Source organism: Castor canadensis, chromosome 13 (assembly GCF_047511655.1).
Source record: "Castor canadensis chromosome 13, mCasCan1.hap1v2, whole genome shotgun sequence".
NCBI classification, from domain to species: Eukaryota; Metazoa; Chordata; class Mammalia; order Rodentia; family Castoridae; genus Castor; species Castor canadensis.
The window spans coordinates 76,155,193-76,175,947 of record NC_133398.1 but is presented as its reverse complement, the minus strand read 5'-3'; the positions used below and the strand labels follow the sequence as shown (position 1 = coordinate 76,175,947).

The following is a 20,755-nucleotide window of genomic DNA, read 5'->3' as shown; positions in this document are numbered from 1 at the left end:
TAAAGAAGTCACGACCAATGGAATAGGAGATAGGCAAGAGGAAGAAGGACCAAGAAGCTTCCTTCCTGCCCTCCCTTACATACTAGCTATGACTTAATATACTAGCCCAAATGCTTACGAAAAGTTTTAAATCTTTATTTTCCCTTACAGGTAAGTGTGAAGTTGTGACTAACCTCTGTTCAAGGAATTCTACTCTTCAAGGAAGGCTTCTCAAAATGTAATGGTACCTAGTTCTTTGTCATTTTTCTCCCCCTTTCTCCATTCTGCATCCTGGAATTTGAGTGTGAGGCATTGAAATGTAGCAACCTTCTCTTACAAAGAGGCCAAGAGTCACTGGAGGAGTGAGCTGGAAGAAGCCTCTGTGTATCTCCTCCCTGACACCCTGTCTGCCCTGGATGATCGACTTAAAATCCTTCTTTATCTGAGAAAGAAATACATCTCCACCTGGAATATTTGCTTTGGGTTTTCCATCATGGGCAACCAAACCTAACCCTAACTGACATTAGGACAAACACAAAGCACAAAGTACCTCTCTAATCACAATGGACATAAATAGACATAAAGAATGAAATATGCATATATGTTAAATACACATTAAACATAAATGCATGTTAAAGGTGAAACAACCTAGATAGAATTAAAAAACACTTCAGTTTTATGCTCTTTAAAACCCAGACCTAAAATATCAGGACACTGAAAGTTTAAAAGTAACTGCTGTTTCATTAAATAAAATTAACAGTTTCACAGGAAAAGCAGCAAAAAATTGCCAGTTCTTGAGTTTGGTTGGTGTTGTCTTGTCATAATCAGAAGCAGGAAATTCAAGAAAAAGATTAAGTTTGGAAAAATAATAATGAATTCATTTATACAATCATAAAATGTAAAGTAAAGGATAAGGTACATAGTTTAATTGAGTGAAAGAAAGCTAGAATAAATAAGAGCTGGGAAGGGGTCTGTGTGGTACTACAGTAGTTCTCAAACTTGGTCAAGAACCAGTGTACTTGACTATTCCACAGGTGGCTGAGCCCACAACAGTTTCTGATCCAGTAGGTGTAAGGTGGGGCCTGAGGCTCTGTATTTCTAAAACACTTCCAAGTGTTGTGGATGTTACTCCAGACTTGAGAACCTCCTTCTACTCCTCAGTCTCAGGAACGCAGATGACAGCAGACCACACTTTACAGTTACCTGAGAAGCTGCAGATCCATACCTGTAATGGGGCTCAAACCTGCTTTATTGAATCAGAATCTCTATTTAGTTGTTTTAAATTCACTGTGTGAATCCAGTCAGTTAAAAAGTTAACATCATTCTTCAGGTCTTCTCATGTTAAAGAAATTAAAAATCTGGGTTTTTGCATGCATGTTTTAATTTGTATAGCACTGTACTGTTTCCATAAAAAAAAAATAATAGCTTGAAAGTTCGCAAACCCAGCTACAAGAGTAGGTGTGACATTTAACTTATGGATCCAACAAGCAGCTAAAATGTAAAGACAGAACCTGGAAAAATTTGAATTGTGGCCACAGTTCTGGGTCTGTAAAACTGTCAAATGTGGGAACAAATTCAAGCAAGCAAATGCAAACCAAAAGTTTGATATTGTCCAAGTAAAAATATGTATTAAAAAAACTAGTATCATTCACAAACATCATTAATTATTGTATTTTTTGCAATATAATACTCATTTTTCGTGCAAGTAAATCTGTATACAAAGCACTTTAGGGTTTTTTGTTTTAATTCCAAGTTACAAACTGGAAGCTTATATTTATTTGAACATAATACTTACACATTAATAATAAATCTAAATATATGCAGAATGACCTGTACATGACCAACGACAGAATGTAATTTTGCACATCTCTGAACTTGAGCTTTATTGTATTAGTTTCCTGAGGTCACTACAACAGTTATTTTAAGCTTGGTGGTCTAAAATATACACAGTTATTCTCTTAAAATTTTAGAGCCAGACTCACTGGCTGATATCACCCGCAAGGTTTAGAAAAACATACTTAAACGAAAAACTATTATCTTACAGAAACTTAAATATACTCTTTCTTTTAGATACCTCACTAAAATCAAGTGTCCTGATTGTATCAGGTAAGAAAGGCTCTACCATATCTCAATAACATAAAGCGATGATAGGATATGTGAGAAACAGGGGGAATAAGAGTTGGTGAAATTTGGTAAGTTGAGAAGAGTGGAAGATGGACAGAAATTAGCTCACTAACACATACACACACACATTAAATTTCTACTTCTGTTTTTAAAATCAGTTTATCAATCAAGCACAGGTTATCTCACCACAAACAAGTTCTACTTTTTCCAAAATATTAAAACCTGATAGTCAGTATTAAAACTCAGTTTTTATAAGAATGATATGGTACCTGATAAAAGTATAGTCATCAAAAATATAGAGACATGTACACTGCTGGATTAAATATCAGGCAGACTCATCAGCCATGCTTAAGGCAACAGAGAAGGGTCAACAGGATGTGGGCTGTGGCTACACATGAAACTCAGCTTCAGCGAATTGTCAAAGACTTTGAAATCAGAAAATGTGAGAGAAAACATCTTAGTCCATTTGGGCTGCTTTGACAAAAATTCCAGAGACTAGATACATGGCTTAAAGAACAGAAATGTATTTGTCACAGTTCTGGAGAGTGGAACATCAGGGTACCAACATGGTCCTGTTCAGTGAGGGCCCTCCTAAGCATTGTAGATTGCTGTCTTCTCCTTGTGTCTTCATGTGCAGAAAATGGCAAGAGAACTTTCTGGGGTCCTATTCATGAAGGCTCTACCTTCATGATATACTACATGCCAAGGTCCTATCTTTATACCAACACATTGGAGGCATTTTGAGGGAAGGTAGCATTAATTCCATTGTAGAGGCTACTTTTATTTCATCATTCAATCAAGTTTTCAAGAGAAATTTGATCATTTAAATTTTTCAGTTGCTCATGTGAGTAGGAAATTAGGTTCCTTTTATCTAGTCAGGAACTGAGACTTATCTAGTCAGGAGTTCTAGAGAGGTTTGTCACACAATGAGAGTGGTTTCAGTAGTGGTAGAAGCCATGAAGCTATGTTCTATATATTTTTTGCTATAATGACAGATCTCACAAAGTGTTGGAAGAAGTCACATTCAAGAGTTGAATAAACTATTATGTTTCTTATTTCTCCCTCATGTGTGTTTGTGAAATTTAGCTTTTCCCTAAGAAGGAAAAGAAGATTAAATATCCTTTGTCAAAGAGTCCAAGTTAGAGTACCAGCCCCAACCCTCCCCTGCTGCATAAGCCTGACATACAATTAAAAACACACAACTCCAGGTTCAGTTGTGAAGTGTGCCTCCACAACCCCCTTGTTATCACCAAAGTTATTTTTCCCACTATAAGGGAAGTATGGAAAAAAGTCTTTCACTCATTCCCAGCAATCTACTATTATATACAATAATCTGTGGGACCAGCTGATACCTCTGAAATATACATCTTGGTCCTTGTGGTTTCTGCACAGAAAAGGTCTGTCCTTCAAGTGAAGTAAAGGCTGAAGAATGATTAATACACAAATGATACTCAGTAAATATTTGTTGAAATTAAACGGGCAGGTGTGGTAACCTGTCTCTAAAGCTGTTTCCTTTACATTCAGTAATGCCTGGTTTAAAGAGACCATTCTTACATAATTCTCCAACAAAATCCAATCAAGGATGGGCTCCTCCAAATAATGAGATGACATACCAAGCGTGCTACGAAGCCTTGTGCTTTCATTGCTGTGACATCAAATAAACCAGTGTTTGAGTCCACAAACTGTGTAGCTGGGAGCAGAAGAAAGCAACAAAACACAGCTGTTTGGACATGGCCAGAACACAGCTCTGCATGTTATGTAACAGCTCTTGTGTAATTGTGCATTTAACTCAAAACACATTTGTGAAAGAGAAACAATTAGATGTTCTAAAAAGAAAGGAATTGAGAGAGAGAAACGTTGAAAGAGCACAGGACTTTCTATCTGGTCTTCAAACAAGAGATGCAGTGTGGCCAAGTATGCTTGAATGGTATTGCTTTAAAATCTAGAGGTCAGATTCTTGCCAGAACTTCCCTGCCTCCTGGTTTTTGCAAATGAAATTTTATTGAAAACCACATACACTCAGTGATTTACCTATTGTCTATAGTTTCTTTAAGCAAAGTAGTGTAAGTTACAACAGAAACCATCTGGCCCAGAAAGATGAAAATATTTATTATCTGTCCTTTACAGAAAAGTTTGCCAATCCCTGACTTAGACGAATAAAAGGTTAAGCTTAAATGTCTGTGTGAGTCACTGTTTACTTCGAGAACTAGAGAAGCTGATTCTTGAACATATCTGGGAATCCTCTTATGAAGAAGAGGGCAGAGAGGGAAAAAAAAGAGCTCAGATTTTAGAGGCAGACTGTCCTGAAATGAGATGTTTGGCCTTTTACTTATTAGCTCTGTGATGCTAAGCAAGCTGCTTACCCTCCCCATGTTTATAAAATGGGAATACCAGGTAAGTGTAGAAAGAGAAACTGAGGATCCAACACCAGATTCTTAGTTTCACCATCTGAGTCCCATATTCAGGGAGCTGGCCATTTCATTAGGAAGAAATTGTTATTGTTAATCAGAGCATCCAAAGAATTTTATCTTGTTCTTTTTGTAGCTTTTGCTGCAGCTTCAACACAATAAATCATTGTACTGAAAATGGGAGTCCTACAGCTTAAAATTGTTCTTTATGAAATTTTCCAGCTTGAAACATTAAGAATTTAAGTTATCTGGGGTGCTCTTTTAATTCTTTCTTTGTACAATTGTCTATAATAATGACTGATAAATACCATCACTTTCCAAAACCAACGGTTACTTTCATTTTAGATGAATTTTCACAGATGACTTTGCCACAGAGCTAGTTGTGGTGGCTGTGTATGACAGTGTACTCTGAGTCCCTCAAAGACTTGCTGACTTTTCTGCTCCCGTATAAAAAATACAGGTTAGGGCTGCTGTATTCGTATTATGCTTACTTACCCAGCAGAGAAAATACACCTGATCGAATTTCTTATAGTTGATTTAGAGTATGATATAGATAGATGGCCCTTCTTCTGCTAGCAGCAGATTTTCTCCCTGATTTTCTGGGAGATTGATTTTCTGACAACCATATCCTAAGGACATCCTGACTAGGGTCTTCTCCCCAGCAGCTACTGAGAACAAGTGCTCTTACAGACATTTTTTTTTTTTTTAATTCTCAAATTCTCTGATTCCAAGTCTGTCAGAGAACTGAAAGTTACATAGTAGCATAAAAAGTATAAAAAGCCAAAAAAAATAATAACTGGCTTTAGTGGCCAGAACAGCTGTGCAGTATATCCTTATCACAGGTTTTGGCTTTGTAAATTAATTCATCTGTAAATAGTGCACTGTCTCCAGATGCAACTTCAGTGCTGGAGTGCTGGATTCTTAAGGATTTAAGTTTAAAGGCAAAGGCTTCCTGCCCTAGGTGTTACAAATAAGTAGTGTCTTTTCTGTTCTGCTCCAAGTCTGTTCAGCCAATCATATCCCAATATGCAAATAAACTTTAGCCCTGTGCAGATAAAAAGGAACAAATAAAGCCAAGTGCTCTATCAGAACCAAATTGCTGAGCCTGTCACCTGTGTTCCAGGAACCGAATCAGAAATGCTGTCCTCTGGAAAGCCAGACTTACCTACCCCACTCACCAATTTGAAGATTCAATATACTAAGGTTAGTATAATTTGTATGTCTTGCTTTGCCTCGGGTTTGTGAAGAGAACATTTATTTAAAGCATAAAATGTCAAATTAATTAAACTCTGTAAAGAGCACTTTGTAAATACAAAAATAAAAGGTTTGTAAAATGCAGGTCTGAGTTTAGTGTGCTGATCAAATAGTAAATTCTATATCGTATCAGACAACTTTTCATAAATTTATTTCTTTAAAATATCTCCAAGTGAAAGGAGTTCTGTTCGGTGTGAAAGGTCCACCTACCAGAAGTCAGTGGACTTTGGTAAGAAGTTCTATTAACTTCAGTACAGCCAGCCTATGTGAAATTGAAGCAAATATTCACTGGAGGAACTTACTAGAAAGAGTCAAACAAATGGGATATTTTTTAAAGGAGAAAAATAGAACACTGAAATAAAACTTTCTTATATTTTTAATAAAATGTGTGTTAACATCAGAGGACTTAAGTATTATAATTGGATGAAAGCTATTTCATAAAACTTCAATGGACTTGTATTATTTTGCATTTTTTGGAAAATAAACCATGCATATTTATTTCTTCAGCCAATTTTTTGCTATGAGAGCAGGAGTGTAATTAATTGTCAACTGATAAATATTTAGAGCAATAAGAACAAAAGCCAGTCCTGGACTTCAAAATCAGCAGCTAAGGAGAAGTAGGAAATGGATCCTGGTGCCGTTGTTGTGAGAGTTTCTCTGAACTTGGCCTATTTCATAGTTAAGTGCCTTTTTCCTCACACACCCCAGAACTCCAAAACAAAAACTAAAACAAACAGAAACAGTCTAACTGAAACCACTTAAATTTAGTCTTAAAGTATTTTGCAGAAGAGTAATAAAGTAAAAAATGAGCTATTGCAACTCAAGAGAGAGTCATTTTGCTTTCTGAATTAACCAATGAAAAAACAAGAGCATTAAACTGAGTACAAGTTCTCTGTGTTGCATATATTTTTCTTACAATAACTGTGAATGTTTTTTAAATCCTAAGGCCAGTTGCATTTTCCTAAGTACAATAAATGAGGAAGCTGCTCAGCCGATTGGCTGCTTTCCTTAGGACAGTGTGAGCAGAGATGAAATTTTGCCTTTAACATGGTTATCAAAGGGTTTGAAGTCTAATAAGGTATTATTTCACAAAGCTGTACTAGAAGGAAAATACTTTACCATTTTTTTTCAAACTCAAACATGAAAAATGTGATGAGTCCCTATTCTCAAACTATTTACATTTGGCTAAGGCATGATCAAAAGATCACAAATCCCAATCTCCCCTACTTTCTTATTCCAATTTGCCATTTTCAAGAAATTTCATTTCAATGTAGGTAAATTTAAAAATATACTTTATGTAGATCAACATAATTGACAATGCTTAGATCATTTCATTATAATTATTAGAAAGGGTTTATTTTTCTATGATACTACCTTGGAAAATATTTTGGTAATCCAGAAGCCCCCTCACCCTTTCTTTAACTTGACTTTGTGGCAATTTGCAAAGTCTTTCTTCCAATGCATATTTCAACGAGACTTTAATGTGAAATAGTCTTTCTACTGAATTAAATTTTATTAAGTTATTTAGTAAACACGTAAGTAACAGTACCAGACAAATGAGATGTTCCTTAAAATCTCAACGCAAGCACATAACTAGTATCCACTAATACAGAAAGCTATTTTTATGATTGAAATCTGTTCACTTCACTCATTGCCCAAGAACACCTTTCTAGGGAAAATGAATGACCTGTATTTTAAAGAAGAAAAGATTCAAAGAACAGGCATTTGGTCTTTGCATATTCACTTTTCCAGGTAAAAATAAGCAATGCAACTCAGCAAATTTTGATTTCTCTTGCATCTTCCATATTAATCTGTTCTGCTAAGACAGCATTTGATTGTCTGACTTACTGGTTACAACATTTTCACACTTGGGAGGACACCAGTTATGTATGTAATTAAATCTAAATGGGTGAACTTTTCTAAATGCCTTTGCATTTTGTTTTTACTGTGTCCCAATGAAGGATTGTATTGGATTCTCACTTGTAAAAGGATTTGAAAAAAATCATGGTTATTAACTAAGTTTTCTGGTTGAACACTAAATAAGTAAAGGTTTTATAGCAGTCTGAGGAATTACCTTTGCTGACCAGCTCCTAAACTTAGTAGTTTTCCTACTGTTTTAATGCCCTTCTTTACCAATGCTAGAAGAATATTGATCATTGGAACAAGAGAGAGGGAAGAGACAAGCAGGGGTGAATGAGGAAACAAAAAAGTACAACTACAATAGAAGAGCTACACACTCTTAAACTTGAGAATGCTTTTCATCCAAACAAAAGAACTCATTGATGCGTATCTTTTTATAACGTACTTTCTAATACACTCAGTTTATTTCTTTGTTGAGGTAGATGAAACCGAGATTAGAGTTTAAGAAATGTTTTATAAAATGATACAAAAGCTTTTGGTATTTAAAACTTCAATAACATCATAAATCCACATGAACTTGGATCCCATCCCTATCCTCATTATTCCCCTTTCCAATTATAAATGAATCCCACATCTGCCAACTCATCCTTTGTATTGAGTCTTTACATGAAGAGCTCTTTGAAAGTTATATGACCATTTGGCAAACTATACTACCAAGATCTACCTCTCTTTCCTCACAAATAAAGTGGGGATTATCAAGGTACTCATTTCCTAAGGTGGGTAGAAATATTAAATGAATTTAATGGCCATAAGTGCTTGAAACTGCCTAGCATAGGGGAAGTGATTGACTAACATTAGCTATCCTGGTCCTATTTGTTTATCTGAATCTTTTCCAGTTTCCCCAGAAGTTTTCCTTTTACCTGACCTTTCCTAAACCTGTTTCCCACAAGGGTGCCTCTCACCTCATTTTCTTCCCCTAGATTTTCTTTCCCTCTGTCTTGCACAGTCATGTCCCACCTGACAAAGACTGCACTGGAGTGAAGTTCTAAGGGTTTATCCAGGATTTCAGGGATCAAGAATTTTCTCTTACAGGATTTGGTAACTTTATTTTCCATTTTCTTTTCACATACCTTAAAAAAAAGACAACTAGGAAATTTAATCAGAGAAGCTTTCTCAGATAGGGTTCAAATCTCAAAATGTTTCACTTGATTATTAAATAATAGTTTGTTCTTGCCAAAAATTTCATAGCTAATGACATTTTATACACACATATATATATATTTTGCATATTTGCATACACAAACACAGGAAATATTTGTAGCTAAAATTTACTGAATTTATTCTACCAGTGACTGCTTTAAGTTCTTCACAATTATTTAATTCACTCACTTACAATAACCCTGTGAGGAGGTGACTATTTCCATTTTAAGGATGAGGGAACTGAGGAACAGAGTGGCTAAAAAAACTTGCCTGAGGTTACACAGTTAGTAAGTGACAAAATTAGATTTTAATGCTAGCAGGCTGAATCCTCATATGAACAAGTAACTTGCTTAAGGTCAACATTATTACATTGGGACATAAAATCAGAGTGTTGTGACAATTTCTATTCTGACTTCCATTTGCCCATTTCTGATTACTGGAGGGTACATGACCATGACTCTTTCCAGTTGCTGCTCAGTTGTCTCTAGGCCAACAGAAGAATGTCTGCCATCAATTTAGAGAAAAAAGGAGAAGGATAGGGAAGGTTGGAATGAAGTCTTTCTGCTTTGAATGAAAGATGGGGTGGACTAAGTGTGGCTCAAATGGTAGAGCACTTGCTTAGCAAGCATAAGACCCTGATGTCAAATCCCAATACTGAAAACAAAAAAAGGAAGATTTGTTTGTGTTGGGAGAGGCTGTTGAGGCATAAGACTGATTTAAGTGCACAGTTTCCATGTGAACTACATTTGTTCAACATCTACGGATTGCATTTTGATTAGAGGAGGCAATTGCTTCCCTGCATTTCTGATTTTTTTAAACTTTCCGTGTTAAAATATATTTTCAATAAAGCAGAGTTATGAATCACTGGATATACAAGACACACATTGCAGTATTGAGGGTTTTTCGTTTGTTTCTTTGTTTTATTTTACTTTGTTTTCCATAGCATTACCTCTTTTTAAATTCTTACATCAGGCAAATTTAGGCCACATTCATTTTCAAATACCCTCCCTTCACTTAACTTTCCCTTTCCCCTACTTTTTCCTTTTCATTTATTTAATAAAGTTATTGAGTGATTGTTCTGTGCTAAATCATGCACAAAGGCTAGTCTGAGCCCTGTCTCATGGAGATTGTATTCCTAGAGAATGTGTGTGGGGGGGGGGGGATGGGGAGGGCAGAACAAAAGCAATCAGAAAATAATCAGAAATTATGATAGGTGTGAAAGAAAAGAAATTGATAGCTGAAAACTTTGTGAAGTGCTTACTTTTGATGAGAGTATTAGGAAGAATCCATTTAGGTAAAGGACATTTGAGGTAAGCCTGAGAGATACACAGAAGAAGATAACCATATAGACTGGGTAAGAACAAAGATCAAGAGATAACAATACAGACAAAGACCCTGTGACAAGAGCTTGTTGTGTTCAAAGACTGTCAGAAGTCTACCATGATTGGAGTAAAATAAATAAGAGAAATAATGTGTAGATTAGACTAGAGACACAGTGAGAACACATTGGCTGATGGAGTTTATTTGAAGGAAGCCACTGAGGGGTGCTTAAAACAGGGCAGCACTTGTGATCAAGTTCAAGTTGATTGTGCTATAGTACTGTTTTCATTTGAGAAATATTTTTAACTTCTGACTAAAGTAATATTTTGTTTTTATGGGGCTTAGAAACAGTTGAAGGAATAGCTGAATACCTGCAAGGTACAGTAGTTTTAACAAGATCAACTTGATTCAAGTTTTATACTTGAAGTTTTTATACTTGCTTAAAAATATGACCTTGGCCAAGCTTCTAATCTTCCTGAATTTGAGTTACCCTAACTGTAAATTTGGAATAATAGCCACTACCTTATGAAATGATTTTGAAAATGAACTCACAGGGATATTTGAGGTAATTTGTACTAGTACTCAGTGACTATGTGGTCCCTTCTTGAACTCTTTTTCTCAAGATGGTTCCTAGAATTACAACATGATTCAGTTCTCAATGTGAGTGAAATTTATACTTGTACTACTTGACACAGTTCAACACTGATACCATCTATTTATCTCATTTGAGGTTCATAATTAACCCATGATAAGCAGCCAGAAAAGATGTTAGTATGGTAATATTCCAAAGTTCAGGAACCTGATTTGCTCAAGTTCATTCAGCTTTTAAGGAGCAAAAGCAGAATGGACTGGATACTGAGTCTTGTCATTTCAGATCTGTCACTTTTCCATGCAATATCATTTTTCTTCTAACTACTAAAAATGATATTTCTCTAATCTCACACCTAAAAACCTAATTAACAGAAATCCTAAAGTAAATAACAAACATTCTAAGAGAACTTATTAGTCTCATTATCATAAGGACTAAAATGTGTTATGTGTTCACATAACTTTTAAAACCTGGACTTCTCTACTGAATTTTTCTCTAACTGCTTGCCACAACGAGAGGCTGAGTGAGAAACGCCCTCAGGATTGTGAGAAATAACTCATTTGAAGAATAACCCAATGTTGAAGTGATGCCTCTGAAGTGACACAGATAATTTATAGAATGATTTAATACTAATCAGCAAAAAGGAATGCTTTGGAGATCACATATTGATAAAAATGGAGATGCATTTATCTTATACAGCACTACTTGAGGTGGTAGTGCTGGTGGTTCACATTTGCATGACTCTATCACAATTGTGATGAGGGGACATTACACATTTACCAGACAGAAGAGGGAACATGAACAGAACCATGTCTAAAAGAATGTGAATAATGATTGCATCATAATTAAGCATATTTTCATAAAATATAACAAAAAAACAAGAAGTTAAATACAGTGTGCCCCTCTGAGCCCCAGTTTTCACTTCCACAGTTTCAGTTACCTGAGGTCAACTAATGTCAGAAAATATGGAAAAATAAAAAATTCATGTTTTAATTTAAAACTACTACATTCAGAATAGTGTGAAGAAATCCTGCATAATTCTATCTTGTCCCGCCTGAGAAGTGAGTTGTCTCCTTGTTGAGCTATCCATGCTGTATAGCCTCCTGCCCCTCAGTCACTTAAGAGCCACCTAGGTTAAAAGATAGACAATTGCAGTGCCCCAATGCTTGTGTTCAAGTAACCCTTATAATGGTCACAAAGTGAAAGAGTAATGATGCTAATAATTTGTATATACAAAAGAAAAGTAAAAATGTGAGTCATTTAAATAAAAGGTGAAAACAGGATATTTTCTCTCTCTCTTTGAGAGAATATATTCATATAACTAATTATAGTGTAGTGTTATTGTTCCATTTTATTATTATTGTTAATCTGTTCCTTTACTTAATTTATAAATTAAAGTTTATCATATGTATGTATGTATGGGGAAAACATAGTATATATAGTATTCAATACTACAAGTGACTTTAGGAATTCATTTGGAGTCTTGGAACCTTCCCCCTGCAAATAAGGAGGCATTTGTATAACCCTGGATTTCATGACATTATTATTTTTTGAATGTGTTTATGTGTGTGTGTTTATGTTCCCACAAACTGAATAACATTGCTTGGGAGAGAGGTAAAATGTTGCTAATATTTGGTCTTCTGATATTATAATATCTGTACTGGATTTATTATGATGTTAGAACTTTTAAAGGAATATGTTCCCTGGAGATCCATACAAATATCACAGTTCTCAAAACTTTGCCTGAATTGATACTTCTCTCCCAGGTCTCATCATCAGACTATTTCCACAGGCCCTATACATTTTTAGAAGTCAAAGGAATACAGATAACAAATGAATTGTGGTTTAAGGGGGCTTAAAAGCAAGCTATTGTATAACTGGGTCTTGATAATGTTAAATATTAACAAAATACAGAATTTACTAGTGCTTATTTAGTCTAACTCTTTCATACAGGGCACATATGATACACAGAAGTTGTTGTGATGTCTCTTCTTTTTCCCTGAATCAATTGAAAAGGCTTATGAGATTTTTTAATAAGAAAAAGAGTATACTCTCATACTACTAAAGTCACATTGCAATATAAAAGAGAAATGGGAGGAAAATTTTATTTCTTCTATTTTTGTTTTGTTAACTCATTTTATTTTTATTGCTTTGACTACAGTTAAATATTTTTCTCCCATCTGTTATTTCCTCCTTAATTTCCTTTTATATATTTCTACCATGAGTCTCAACATTTTGCTTTGCTGCCTCAGGGTTTGGGTTGAAAAGTAGTTCTCAGAGGTCCAGTTTTGATTCTTTTATATGTTTAACACCTGACCTGACTTGTGTTCAATCTCTCTCTTACCACTTCTTCATTCCTTTCTTTCAGCTCTTTCTTCACCCTCTCCCATTTCCCATGCCCTTTAGTACTTTTGTAGATTCCTAAGGCTGAGCAAAAATGTACACACTTAAAATACATAGCAGTCCTTACACATTTGTACAATCACTCACTGTTCTCCATGCTTGAGCTTGACTTTCAAGGTTGGAAATCCACACACATGACATAAAGTAGGGACAAATCATCACTGTCTTTATTTCTTGGAATATTTTAAAAGAAATCCTTTGGGCTTTGAAAATGTGATCCAAAAGCTCTCTGCCATCAAGAAAGTATTGATTTCCCTCATAAGACTCAAGGGCTGCAAGTCCAGTTGCTGCCTGTAGAGCTGAAATAATTTAGGGGATCTTGTTGGAGGGAGTAAGGGATTCTCTGTTTTAGCCAACAGGCTCCAAATCCATGTTAGCAGATAAGGCTAATTGGTTTTTATTTTGCTAATGAGTAAAATACAACTTGATTTAAGCCAGAAGTATTTTGAAGAAATTATTTATTTGGAATTATAGCTTTATACCAAATACATTAAGATATAATAACTTTTTCTCTGGAAAGGCAATTTATGACATGGACACTAGACCGCATCCAGGAAACAGTTACTTGTTTATCAAAGGTAACATGGTGCATCTCTTTAAATATGACATATCTACAAATTTATGACATATCTATAAATTTTTGAAATGCTTTAACATTTCCATTGATTATTTCCTCATATAAAAAGTACTTGAATTTCAAGTGCTTGAATTATGTAAACACAGCTATAATTTCCAATCAATATTGTGAACTTAAAGTTAATATTTACCGTACATATATATTACTCAAAAGTATCCTGAGTCTAAGATTCACAGTTAGAATATAGTTGATGTAATAGCTGATGGGACCCAAGAATATTTTATTTTAATAACATCATACGTTTCCTCTAAACTTGCTAAAGGCAAGTGGTAAATGGGAAAATGTGGTTGTCTTTGTGACAGATCATTTCAGTAGGCCTAAAACAGAGTTAATAATTACTATAATAAACATTCATTGAGCTAGATCTCTCCATATAACCATTTAATGTAATTACAGAAGGGTGATTATTTAAATTCATTTAGTCACACTGGTAGCTAGAAGGCAAATACCAGATGTAAATCTAAGAAAATTACATTAGTAAAAGAAGATAATTAAGGTAGTTCTTACTAATAAATTCTTAATACTTAAGGGAAAGAAAGGGGTGGTACAATACCTGACTCTTAGGGTTACCTCAGTAATCATATTACCTATGCTGAGTTCTGTCTTAATTCTAAACGGTCTTTTTGTGATAATGTATTTAATTCATAACTTAAAGACTTCAGTGCCTTTCTTTTCAATAGATACTGGTACCTACTCTAAACCTTGTAACTTCATTCCTGGCCTACTAATTAAGTCTCTGTGTTACTCTCTTTGTTATTCTCCTGGATTTTTCTTCATAAGTCAATTTTTGATACTTTCATTGCCATTCTTAAATTTGATCCAGGACATAGCTCAAACTTCTCACTGAATTTCAAGATCCACCACATGTCATTTCCACTGGAACTCTCAATTTGGAGCTAATCTCTTTACTGTGTTACAAATACCTCAAGATTGATCTATCCTTTTTAGCTTGTTTTTAGAAATCCCATCCTTCCAGGGTACATTCTTCTTGATCATATATTTCCATTCCATGAGTCTTACTATGTAACATATTGAATAAAGCAATGCTTTGGCTATTGGATTCTAGAACTTTAGTGAGCACTGGCTGATCTTAATACGAATACACTCTTTTCTTAAATTATAAACTCTCACGAGCAGGACCATGGTAAACTCATCTCTTGTTTTTCCACAGTATCTTCAGAGTATGCATTATTTGATAAAAAATTTCCAATGAGGCAAAACTGACCATTCTAGATTATATAAACATCAGCAGAAATTCAAATAAAAGGTGGATTCACAGTGTTATTAAAGGATAAAATTGAATGATGCAGAGCAGCGGCTGGTGATTTGGGATTATCTATAGCTGATCTCTTCAGTTGCCTGTAGGCTGCCAGATGAATTCATATTATTATTTTAGTTAATTATCATTTACAAAATATTCACTGACTTTAATCTATAGGAAAAGTTTTCTGTATAGTTCAAATGCATGCTCCTGATAGTAAAATGAAATGGTGCATACATACTGCAATGATTCTTTCACCAAAAGAATTGTATATGAAGAAGTAAAATAAACTATTATCTATTAAGGCCATATTACTGAGAACTTAAAGCCACAAATTATCACAAACCTAAGGATAAGAGGACTTAGGCAGAAGCTGAAAAGTCTCGCTACAAGCCTAGTAAAACACAATCAATTTGGAGTGGTGTATTTATTTGATATTTTAAATTAAATTATTAAATTGAATAAATTATTAAATTAAACTATTATATCTCTGGCATGATGAGACTTATACTCTTTAGTATGGGGGGGTAGAAATTTGAGAGGTAATACAGTCAGTCTTTAGAGTTTGAAGAGAGGGTAGACAGTAATAAATGTGAGTAAATCTGATGCAAGTTTTCACAGGCTGATTGAATGATATAGGGCAGATACCATTTCTTTAGTTTTGTCATTGCTTATTTGTTTGAATTTTCATGGGCTGATGTATAATAATCTACTTTTGACACAATGTACAATATAATAAATAATTTAATAGAATAGTAGCATGTTTTGGAAAAAAGAAATTACATAGAAATGGAGCAACTAGTGAAATCATCATGAGGAGATGACATATTAAGCTAGAGTTTGAAGTATAAGAAGAAAATAAGGAAACTCTAGTTTGAGGAATGGTATAAACAAACGTTTGGAGCAGAGAAGAGCATGGTATTTGAAGAAGTAGAGTAAGGCCAAAATAGCAGAACTCTAGGACCAGAGGTTGGAAAGCTTGTTGGAGCCAGATTAGAAACCATCTCAAGTGCCATGGAATTTGACAAAGGAGAAGCATAAAGTGTCTGAAGGAGAGGTAGGTGTAGACAACAGCTGAACTTGGGTGGTTAAGGGAGATTCCAGTAGCAGGATGAAAATTAATTTTAATTAGCCGAAGGTAGAAAGCAGAGAAAACAGGGAGAAATTTTTTATAGTAGTAAAGAACAAAGTGTCCCAGAAAAGGCAGCTAGGGATTACATGTGTCATTAACAGAAAAGAGAAAATGTGTGTGTGTGTGTGTGTGTGTGTGTGTGTGTGTGTGTGCTTGTGAGAGAGATTACTGAAAGGCAAAGAAAGAGACAAGAGACACAGAAGGAGGGAGGATTTGATGAGCAAGTTTTTAGAGTTTTAGTTTGGGGTGAGAGCAGCAGAAAGCTAAAGATGACAGTGATCTGAGTTTGGGGCACAATGATTAAACTATTTCCCAACCATCCTTAGGGAACAAAAATACTAAGCATTAAAGGCTTTTATGTTGCATAAAAGAAAATATTCTTCAAGAATAAATATGGGATTCTTTAAGAATAAATATGGGATTCTTCAAAGTGTGCTTCTGATCATGGTGTGAGGATTCACTCTAAGAGATATTGGACAAGTCAATACTTTCATCTGAATTTATCTTTCTTAAAATTAAACTAAAGTGCCAATGTTTTTTTCCTCTGGGGGAATAACTTGATAAATTTTATGATCTTCATCTGTGTTCAATTGCTTTACTAGAGAAACAAAGATTTTCTAGGAATTCCATTTTTCTTTTACCCCCATATATGTACCTTTCCACATCTGGTCTCTGCATCTGAACTCCTTTGGAACCTTTCTTCCTTTCTTTACTCCTATCTACATCTTTTTTCTATCAATTCTAGGATAGCACTACAATTGTTTTTAACTCTTTAGCATACAGAGAATGATGCTGTTCTTGTATGAGTAATCATATTAGTGTGAATAGACAAACAAGGAGGCTTGTCCTTTACCCGTTTTACATCAAATATCAAATATCATAGTGTACTTGTGCAGAATATATAATCCTGATAGCCATCACTGGGGAATTTTTAATTGCCAAGTGATTTGCATTTAGCATAACAATGAAGGTAAACTGTAGGGAGTGGTGTTTGAATAAATTCTCCCCCAGGATTAATCTATTAATAAGTTATTCTTAAAAATCAAGTGAGGAGGAGGTATCTGAATAAAGATACATGGTACAAATCCAGAGCATAAGTCACCCTTTCTTTTAAACTATATGTAGTGGGTGGGGGCAGTGGCTCACACCTACAATTCTATCTACTCAGGAGATAGAGATCAGGAGGGTTGCAGTTTGAGGCCATTCCACACAAAAAGTTTGTGAGACTCCATCTCAAACAATAGCTGGGAATGGTGGCATGGGCCTGTCATCCTAGCTATGTGGGAAACACAAATAGTAGGAATGCGGTTCAGGCAAGCCCAGACAAAGACACAAGACCCTATCCCAAAATAACTAAAGCAAAATGGTTAGAGGTATGGCTCAAGGAGTAAGTGCCTGCCTAGCAGACACAAGTCCCTATGATTCAAAATTAAACAAATTACTTCACATTATCAAAAGCCTAACAAACAAAAATTTGCAATATATACAACAGAATGTATATTTAAGATTATTTCCATACTTCAATAAAAAAGAAAAAGAAGAACAAAGACTAAATAATAAAGAAATAATAAACAGAGGATAGTTGTATTCATCATAAAAAGGATATTTCTTTTTTTTAGAAAATGGGAAATAACTTAAGATGTATAAAGCCATTTGTTTAAAAAACAGTAAGAGTAAAAGCAAAACATCAGATTTCATCCTCTTAGTCAATAGATTTTCATACATGTAACAATTAAATGGAATACTTTTAAATTTGGTTTTGTAAAATCTTTTTCTTAGTAAAAAGTAACTGAATTTCAAATCTTGGTTTCTTAATGAAATGCATATTCAAGACTCTGAAAGTTGAAACTGAGACTTTATAAATGACACTGATGGTTTTTAAATTTTTCTGTTCCTTTCTACTGCACACAGAACAAAATTCCAAATTTTCTGGACCCTCCATGTCTCTTTAGATGCATCTCTTTCTCATAGGTTTCCCTAAGAAATCTAGTAATTGATCTCATTGAAGATAAACTATGAGATCCTTTTTCTAAAAGAAAAATGAACTGCATGCCTTTAAGTCAGCAATGAAAAACATGCCAGGAGCCAATTTTCCTAATCAGGCTTCTTTTATAATCCTAACCAAAGCCTTCCTTACACGAGTAAAACAAAGCATCAGAAATTAATCAGTTGTGATGCCCAATCACCAGTAACCACAAATAAACATGTTCAGATCCATGGTGGAAAATGTGAGCAATAATTTATAAAGATCGAACCTACCAAAGCCTCTCTGCTCTTGACCCAAATTCACAGCTGTTTGAAGAAGAAAACAGTTTTATCAACAGGCTAAATTTTCTTGTATTGAAATGACTGCATATCTTCATGACAAAATAAACATCCTGCTTTTATAGGGTTCTGTGTACTTGTGCTTGTGTGTATATGTGTGTGTTTATATGTAAAATGTTCAGAAACAGCCAAATGATTTTGAGAGGTAAGGACATGAAACATTTAGACATGTTGTATAATTCTTCAGTGCAAGTTTATAGTAATTTCCAAAATTTTTTGCGTGCTTAAATACTTTTATTATCTACTCTCTCTTTCCCTACAGATCTTCATAAATAACGAATGGCACAATTCAGTGAGCGGCAAGAAGTTCCCTGTCCTCAATCCTGCCACTGAGGAGGAAATCTGCCAGATAGAAGAAGGGGATAAGGTGAATTTCTAAATGCTGCTTCCCTGTCATGCATGTTCTTTGCATGTTCTTTGGATCTCATCATTCTGAGCTCTCAATCTCCACTCTAAGTTCAAGAAGACATGTCATGAAAATATGGCTCCTCAGGCAGGCTGAGAAAATTTTCTAATTCATCCTTGGTCATGCACACCAAGTAGCCATGTGATGAAAATGAGCCTGTCTCTAGTGATGTGGTTATCTTTTCATAGTATTTTCCTTGATTGTTTTTCAATTTAAATAATGTCTTGATTTATTATATCAATAATCTGTGTGAGAAGGAATTGATCACAGATTTAAAAAGGAACAAAGCCTTTGCTTAAATAAAATTGCCTTTTTATGTGGTTACAATAAATTATAAGTCAATATAAGACTTTAAAAATAATGTACTACCAAGTTGTTTAATTAAAAATCACTGAATCAATACCTTTAAAATTGAGTTTTAAAATGACTTAAATTGAATATCTAATTGAAAGTTGATACACTCTTGCTAATAATAACAAAAATGAAAGCCAAATTTGTGTAAATGCTGTTTTAATTTAATACTTAAGGCAACTATATGAAGATGATACTATTTTTAGTTGTATTTATAAATGACAATAAAATGAAAATATAGAAGGTTGAGTAATTTATTCAAATTGATATTGTTAATAAGTCATGAAATCAGCATTGAAATGTCATTCTCCTAACCCTAGACAAAGCCTGAAACTGGCAGGGTTATTACTTCATCTAGTGATTATTATAAAAGTTAGACAGGGTGGTATTAAATAGCCTGAGGTGAGGAGAACAAAAGGCTTCAGAACTTTGATCTGAACTATATGTAATAATATGTTTGTATTTCCAAGTCTAATTTGAAATAATTTTTCTGCTCTTTATTGCTTTAAATCTCAGCATTGTAAGATATAAAGACATAAAACATTTTTGCTACATCAAAAAGATTGTAGTAACACATTTGTACATGAAAGCAATGCTAGGGATCTCTCTGTATAGCTGTCCTTAACTCAACTAGCAAAAATGCTATGTCTTCCTTATTATGCTTATGTCTTTTCTTCAACAAAATTAAAGATAAGGGCAGGACAGGTTCTGCCTGGAAGTGAGGAGGGGAGGGGGGAGAGAATGGGGGAGGAGGGCAGTGGGGAGAAATGACCCAAATAATGTAGGCACATGTGAATAAATGAATAAGAATAAAAAATATAAAATAAAATAATTGAACAATGTAAAAAGTAAAAAAAAGAAAAAGACTATTGTTGGAAGAGGAAGTCAGCAAAATTCACAACTGAAACCATTCATGACAAGATGTTTTAGCTAATTGTAACAAACACATGTTCCTGTCCACTATCCATTCCTTCAAGGAATGGATTTTATGGGATAAAATGTGATAATTCAATATATGTATACAATTTCGAATGGTCAGATCATGGTGATTAGAATTTCCATCTCTTCACACATTCCTTAGTTCTTTATGTTTAGCGTCCATGGATTTCTCTCTTCTAGTTTTTCATAAAATGCTTAATACTTAACCTCCCTCCATTATCCCTTTCTTCTCCACTTCCTACCCTCTAGTCTTCACTATTATACTTTCTTATTTGAGATTCAAACTTTTACTTCCACTTATGCAGTGTTTGTCTTTCAGTGTCTGTGTTATTTCATTTAACACAGTATCCTCCAGTTTCAAATGACAGACTTTCATTCTCAGTCACATTCCATTGTGCACATGTACCATATTGTCTTTATTAGGTAATTTTCTGATAGACACCTTGGTTGATTCTATATATTGCTAATGCAAATAGTTCTGTGCAGGTGTCTCTTTGATTACCTGATTTCATTTCCTTGGTTTATATACTCAAAAATGAGATCACTGGGTTACATGCTGGTTGTCTT

General features: G+C 34.5%; 1 protein-coding gene across 4 annotated transcripts in view; it reads left to right on the top strand.

Annotated features, from left to right (window-relative positions):
- The window catches only part of LOC109700680 (aldehyde dehydrogenase 1A1), a 131,548-nt gene that overhangs the window by 70,290 nt on the left and 40,503 nt on the right, over positions 1 to 20,755 (top strand). For 2 of the 4 annotated variants that reach the window (XM_074052047.1, XM_074052048.1), the window contains exons 2-4: positions 2,050 to 2,085; positions 5,635 to 5,714; positions 18,755 to 18,859. In XM_074052047.1, the coding sequence (XP_073908148.1) occupies positions 2,050 to 2,085; positions 5,635 to 5,714; positions 18,755 to 18,859 (221 nt within the window). The remainder of the gene's footprint in view (positions 1 to 2,049; positions 2,086 to 5,634; positions 5,715 to 18,754; positions 18,860 to 20,755) is intronic. The other 2 variants (XM_020185957.2, XM_074052049.1) reach the window with 2 other exon arrangements.